Source organism: Nansenia antarctica (genome assembly GCF_963989245.1).
Source record: "Nansenia antarctica genome assembly, chromosome: 2".
In the NCBI taxonomy this organism is placed as follows: domain Eukaryota; kingdom Metazoa; phylum Chordata; class Actinopteri; order Argentiniformes; family Microstomatidae; genus Nansenia; species Nansenia antarctica.
Genome location: NC_137675.1, coordinates 80,258,468 through 80,265,967, shown reverse-complemented (window position 1 = coordinate 80,265,967; position 7,500 = coordinate 80,258,468). Strand labels below are relative to the sequence as shown.

At 48.0% G+C, this 7,500-nt stretch overlaps 1 protein-coding gene across 4 annotated transcripts in view; it reads left to right on the top strand.

Moving 5' to 3' along the window:
* The window catches only part of kcnc3a (potassium voltage-gated channel, Shaw-related subfamily, member 3a), a gene marked incomplete at both ends in the record, with an annotated part of 70,556 nt that overhangs the window by 50,058 nt on the left and 12,998 nt on the right, over positions 1-7,500 (top strand). Inside the window, one exon of one of the 4 annotated variants that reach the window (XM_080522522.1) lies at positions 926-946. The exons of the other annotated variants lie outside the window; for them this stretch is intronic. Coding sequence (XP_080378648.1) covers positions 926-946 — 21 coding nt within the window. The remainder of the gene's footprint in view (positions 1-925; positions 947-7,500) is intronic. 4 annotated transcript variants of the gene reach the window in all.

Here is a 7,500-nt window from a genome sequence, read left to right as displayed (position 1 = left end):
ACACACATGCACACACACACACACACACACACACACACAAACACACACACCTGCACACACCCACACACACATGAACCAAACACACACTCACACAAACACACACACACTCCTAAAAGGTTGTATGTTTAAAAATGCATGATGGTTAATTGCTTGTTACAGTAAAGCTTATAAGTCTGGTTCAGCATTTTCATGGTGGATTATGGTTATAAGTGTAGGGTGGGAGGGTCTAGGTATTTGTGTGTGTGTGTGTGTGTTTGTGTGTGTGTGTGTGAGTGTGTGAGCGTATGAGCGCGTCTCCCTCCCCCCGTCTCTCTCTCCCTCCCTCTCTCCCCATGTCTCCCCCCCCCCCCATCTTTATCTCCCTTTACCAAACGCCATAACCACTTCCTCTGAGCTAGTGAGACTAGGCACAGCGTGTCACAGGGCCCATTAAACCTACAGCACATGACTCATCGGATAGAGGGAGGAGAGGAGGAGAGGAGGAGGAGAGGAGGAGAGGAGGAGAGGGAGGGGGTAAGAGAGGAAGAGAGATAGCTGAACCTAATTGTGCAATGGCGAGGCCAAACGCTGTTATGTAATGTGATGTGAACAATATGGAGCCCCCCCCCCCTTCTTGTCACCCTTCTACCCCTCCCTCCTCCCCCCTTCTCCGCCCTACACCCCCCCCCCTCACAGAGCACAGCTACACTCTACAACACAACACTGTGAGTGAGTGAGTGAGTGAGTGAGTGAGTGAGTGTGTGTGTGTGTGTGTGTGTGTGATCTGCGGTGCCTGCCCTCCCTACTCTGCTGTGTTGTTCGGACCCCCGGGGAGGGACAGGGGACAGGGTGGTGGGGGGGGTCGGGGGTCGGGGGGGGGTGGGGGTGTTACGGTTTTGGGGGTTCATGTCTGACGTGTCTGTTGTTGTGTTGTCTCCCTCCTCAGGTTGTGTGGTGTCATGCGTTTGTATGTCGGCTCTTGTTGCTCTGTGTTACACTGTCTGTCTGTCTGTCTGTCCTCCCAGTCTCTGTCTGTCTGTCCTGTGTTTCCTGTGTGCTCACTGTTATGTTGCTGTGCCCTCCTCCTCCTCCTCCTCCTCCTCTCACCCCTGTGGCTCTCTGCTCTGGTACAGTCCATCCTGGCCCACCCCTCTATACGTACAGTATGGTGGTACAGTCCAGAGTCATATAGACAGACATCTGTATATATGACTCTGGGGCGGTCCATCCCTGCCTTTCACAGGGGGGGGATAAACCAGTACGGTATAGCAGCTGTCTGTCCAGCACGTCATTGAAACTGTGTTGAAAGCTGACAGTACCATTTTTTAAAGAACTTTGATATTCCCCTACAGTTTGTTCTTAAATCCAGATTTGGACCAAATCAGTGTGCGTGTGCGTGCGTGTGTGTGTGTGTGTGTGTGTGTGTGCGTGCGCACGTGTGTGTGTGTGTGTGTGTGTGTGTGTGTGTGTGTGTGTGTGTGTGTGTGGCGTGCGTGCGTGTGTGTGTGTGCGTGTGTGTGTGTGTATGTGTGTGTGAACTGGTACCAGAGTACAGTCCACTGGGGTGAACTGGTTCGTGTGGTTTTGACCTCAGTGAGAGCTGATCTTCTTCTCTTCTGGAGTGGCCCTCTGCTCTGGGATCAGTCACTGTCAGAAGGGCTTCAGCACAGTCACGTCACAAGGCTTGCTCCTGGTCCTGGATCAGTTCTTAACAGCCCCACCCCCCCTTCTGAGCACAGCCATACTGGAGCCAGGGCTGGTCCTAGATCAGTTCTTAAGAGCCCCACCCCCCCTTCTGAGCAGTCAGAGGGAGGGTGGTCTGAGGGAGAGTAAGATGCTACCTAGAACCATGAAGGTGTTCCTCAGCTGTGCCTGTGAGATAAGCCTCCTAAGAACCCGTTTGTGTTCCACGAAGAACCCGTTTGCGTTCCGTGTAGAACCCTTTCCACAGAAGGTTCTAAATGGAACCCATAAGGGGTTCTGAATAAGCTCTCCCACAGGAACGCAGTCGAAGACCAACCCCTTCTCCCTTTATAGCCCTAACCTCACGACTGTTCTGGGACCAGTCCTTAGCAACCCGACCCCCCTCTGACCACCTCCACCACCCTCAGACCGAACTGATCCTGGCTCAGAACTTGGCGCTGCTCCGCCAATGAGTGACACTGACTCAGACGTCCGGGTACCGCCTGGAGAGAGGCCAGGGGATTGGTCGGTTGGTCGCTGTCTGTGGTTGGCTTTGCTGAAAGTTTGCTCCCTAGTGCTTCAGAGGGGTGCTTCAGGTCTAACATAGAGGAGCAGAGAGACAGAGGTCCTGATAGAGACATAGAGGAGCAGAGAGACAGAGGTCCTGGATACACACCGTGGGACAGAGAGTCTGGTACTGGCATGTGTGTAGGGCGGGCAGACAGACAGACAGACAGGCAGGCAGGCAGGCAGACAGGCAGGCAGGCAGACAGGCAGACAGACAGGCAGACAGACAGACAGACACAGACAGACAGACACAGACAAACGGACAGACAGGCAGACAGACAGACAGACTAACTACAAACAGACACACATACACACACCCATGCACACCCATGCACACACACACACACACACACACACACACACACACACACACACACACACACACACACACACTGTGTGGCAAGTCAGTACAGTAACAGTGTTAGAGCAGTGGTGATTAGCGTACGGTGCTGTAGTGATGCCAGGCCTACTCTGAGTATGGAGAGACTGCGTGACGTACCGTAGCGTAGCATACCATAGCGTGGCATAGTGTAGCATAGTATAGCGTAGTGTGGATCTGCGTGACATAGTGGAGCGTGGTGTAGCGTAGCATAGCATAGCATAGAGTGGTGTAGCATAGCGTGGTGTAGCGCGCCGTGCTTCCCTGCTCCACACTCTAAAAGCGAAGAGCCCACTTCCCATCGACGCCTCCTTCAATTTAAAATGGCTGCCAGGGCTTCCGCTTTTAAAGTGGGACTAGGGCTCCGTTCCAATACTTCTAAAATGGGCCTTTCCTTCCTCCCTTCCTTTGTATGTAGTCACTGATGGGCGGTTGTGTACTATTTGATTATCACACCCCTTCTCTGGGATCATGATTAGGTCATGAGTTGGTCAATCTATTCTTACAAAAAAGCTTACGATTTTTTTTTTTTATATTAATGTTACTTTCCAAGATTGGGAAATCATAAATCTCAGTTCCTGTTGCACGGTTAGTATTTGCCATTTCATTAGCTAGGTCATAAAACAGCACATTAATAGGCTACCATAACTTATTAGTATAACAGTGATTCATTTGTGTTACAGTATTGAAACAGTACAGACAAATAGTTGATTATCATGAGGTTACAATGATTAGTTTAACCTGATCCAAGTCTGCCTCCATCATCTGCACGGGCTGCAGTGTCCTTCCAAAAAGAGGAAGCAGCTACTGCTTGACCTGATCTCTCTCTGCCTGCCATGATCGGGGTCATTCAGTAGCTGCTTCCTCTTTTTGGAAGGACACTGCAGTGGAGCAGTTTCATGAACACATTGCAAGGAGCAGGAACTGAATCTTGCTGACAAAAGCTGACTTTTGCACTTAGTATGAGACAGCACAGAAAATGATCTATTATGACAGTATCAAAAGAATACTATTTGACCTGATCTCTCTCTGCCTGCCATGATCGGGGTCATTCAGTAGCTGCTTCCTCTTTTTGGAAGGACACAACAGTGGAGCAGTTTCATGAACACATTGCAAGGAGCAGGAACTGAATCTTGCTGACAAAAGCTGACTTTTGCACTTAGTATGAGACAGCACAGAAAATGATCTATTATGACAGTATCAAAAGAATACTATTATCTCAGTATAAACAGTACAGAACAGTATAACATTATAACATTCTCCCTTTTGACATGATTTTATCATGTTAGTGGTTGGATAAGAGAAGGCAAAGACACTTTCTTCTTCATCACTGTACTCTCTCCCGTCCAAAACGTTTCTCATCAGTGGTCACTTCAAAGATGGAAGGAACAAACGTGTGTATTTTTCAAGTATTCTGACCAGGGCTCAGTGCTTTAAACCTCCCTCTTCCTCCTCTTCCTCTGCCCAGAGTGATTTGTCCTGCTGGTTTTGTGGCTTTAATGTTGTTTCTTTATGACACATGTGTGCTCCTCTGACCTCTGACCTTTCGACAAGGTCACAAGAGGTCAAAGGTTAGGAGGTCGTATGCCTTAAGTCCATTCCGCCCCCTGTCTCTCTTTCTTTCTCTCTATCTCTCTCTCTCTCTCTCTCTCTCTCTCTTTCACTTCTGTCTGACAAAATGTGTGAATTCAATGTATCTAGGGTGTGTTTGTGTGTGTATGAGGTGTGATGTTGTGTTCATGTATCCATTTTTGTTTGCTTTATGTGTTTTGTTTTTTTTCTGGTCTGTATTGGTATTGTTGTTGTTGTTGTTGTTGTTGTTGTTGTTGTTGATTTGTGAGTTTTATATTTCACCTCCTTCCCTCCCTTCATTTTTACCCTTACTTCCCTCTCTCTCTCTCCCTCTCTCTCTCTCTGTCTTCATACTTACCGTATATAGTACCTTTACTATCCGACTACCAGAAAATGTACTTCAGACAATTTACTTTTCCAAGTTATGACCAGCGGTTTTATCCCCTAAACATGTTTCTTTATTGTTTTTCTATCTCGCTTTTATTCTGCCTCTGCATTCTAAACTGGCCAGGAGGTGTTTTATGAGTGACGCCCTCCTCAGCGCATCACAACTTCCAGCCCCTGACAGACTGCGGAGGCACACAGAGCGCAGTACTGAGTCCCCTGAGGATGTGTGTCCAGTAAAAGCTGGTTCAGATTGTCCCTCTGGGGCTGTTGTAGGTGGAACAGCTGCCTGAGTGCACTTTAGTCCATTTCCCAGCTGAGGGAGACACCGTCATCTGTCTACATTTGAGTAATGTTGGGGCCGTGGGGGGGCTGCAGGGGTCAGGCGAATACCTGGGAAATATTCCATGGGATGGCCCATGTTTGACCAATATAGCACCATATAAAGCGCACGATATAGCTTTCATAAGTCGCCAAATGTTCAGAAACCCTTTCTAGCGAAACAATAATGCAACACACTTTTCCTTAGACATTTAATACTGTTCTAAGTAATGTGGAATTTTACATTTCCATTCCAGCAATTAGACTACCCCGCGGGGATGTGGACTAGCTGAATGGGTGTTTGTTCAGTAGAATCAGGGATCCCTCAATTGATTTCCCTCCTGCACTCTGCTGTAGGCTGTTTATCTGTCATTGATTTTCCCCCATAGACACAAACCGCCGCCATTACAGAATTAGACCGCACCGCGCACCACTCTCTACTCACTGATGTAAGGGGATACACCACACCGCAAGGTTTCTCTCTCTCTCTCACACACACACACACACGCACCTACACACACACACACACACACAAACACATGTGCAGTCACGCATAAACACGCACATACACACAACCGATTTGTCTTAATTAACCGTCTGATCCTACGGCACACATTCTGTTATTGAAACCAATAAGTCATGATAATCAATCCCTAGCTGCCAGGTGTACAATCTCATCTGAATCTCATCTTTACATTTGAATCCAGTGTAGAAAAAGATCCATGCAGAACACACCCCTAATCCAAACAAATTCTTTCAGAATTCCTTTCAATTTCTGAATCTTTGCAATCTGCAAATGCAAGGCAAGGGAGGCTATGTAAGGTGTCAAAATGGCAGGAAATATAAACGTAGTTCTGTGCTAGAAGTGAATGGAGTACTCTGCATACATGTGCGTTTGTGATTGTAGGTACGTACAGTCTGACTACACACTTGCCTCATTAACACCTCATGGCCGTTGACACTACCCTGGCCTCATCAACTATCCATCAATCATGTTGTGGCCTGGCCTCCGACTTCTACCTCCACCGGCCTCCCCTGTCGTACGCATAAGGTGTTGTAGTTCTGGTACAGAAGTGGAGGATGGATGGTGGAGGTAGGAATCGAAGGACGCGGCTCATTGTAATGCGTGGGATGGAACGAGGGACGATGATCAAACACACCGTGCATTACAATGAGCCCGTCCTCCGATTCCTACCTCCACCAGCCTCCCCTGCTATACAGCTACATGTAGCCGTGCCGTGTTGCCTGTAGGTGTGATTTCATCCGATATCCTCATGAGAACTAACCCTTCCACCCCATAGCCCCGAGAGTACGTGTAAGTACCGTGCATGCGTGTTGACGTGTGGTCACGTAGGTGTTTGTGGTCATAATGTGTTTCATGTGTGTTCATTAATGTCAAAGCAACTAGCTGTCCATGTCCCGGTCTGTTTCCTCAGTGTGTCTTCTTCTCACCATATCACTCTTTCTCTCTCTCTCCCTCTGTCTCTGTCTCCCTCTGTCTCTGTCTCCCTCTGTCTCTGTCTCCCTCTGTCTCCCCCCCCCTCCCTCTTTTTTCACAACAATGTCCTCCTATCCTCTCTCATGACTGTACCCTTCTCTTGTGAACTCAGTGTTGTGCTGTATCCTCCTGTGCTCTGATACATACAGGCTGTGTGTGTATGTATGTCCAGTATCTCTTCAATGTTGTTCTGTTGTTCATTACATTAACTACAAATGTCAGTTTGTTGCAAATATTGTCTTGGATGTGTACAAATCTACATGTGGTTTCAGATTGATTACGATGTTTATAAACCTGTGCATGAAAAGGTGATACACTCTAATGTTAGGTAAGCCTATACTTTAATAGCCAGTCATAACAACAAACAGATATACTCTTTTGCTTTGAAAAAAAGAAAAAAGAAAAGTTGCTGAAGTACGACATAACAGCAAGTTAACAGAATGTTGTTTCTGTCTAGAGTACTGACGGCATGTCTCACACACAGGCCTGAGGGCACCTTACTGTCAAAATGTTCCCAACTCTGTTACTGAAAACTTCTCAACGTTTGTTGAGAACATGTAGATTTGTGTTGGATGATATTTGTTCCCTCCTTCCCCCACTCCCCCCCCCCCCCCCTGCACACACGCACACACACGCGCACAGGCACACACAGCACACACATCACACACATACACGCACACGCCCACACACAGGCACACCACACACACACACACAGGCACACACAGGCTCACACATACACACAGAGGCACACACAGAGGCACACACACCCTACCCCTTGTGCCCCTCCAACTAACCCACATCTCCCATCCCACCCCCTATAGGCCAGTCATTCACCTTGCCTCTGCGTAGCATAACTAAAGTGTGACCAGAGGTACGTACTCAACATCAGGAACAAGCACAACCCTGCTGGGTCTCAAATGGCACCCTATCCCCTACCTAGTGCACTATAGGTTCCATATCCCCTACCTAGTGCACTATAGGTTCCATATCCCCTACCTAGTGCACTATAAGTCCCATATCCCCTACCTAGTGCACTATAGGTTCCATATCCCCTACCTAGTGCACTATAGGTTCCATATCCCCTACCTAGTGCACTATAAGTCCCATATCCCCTACC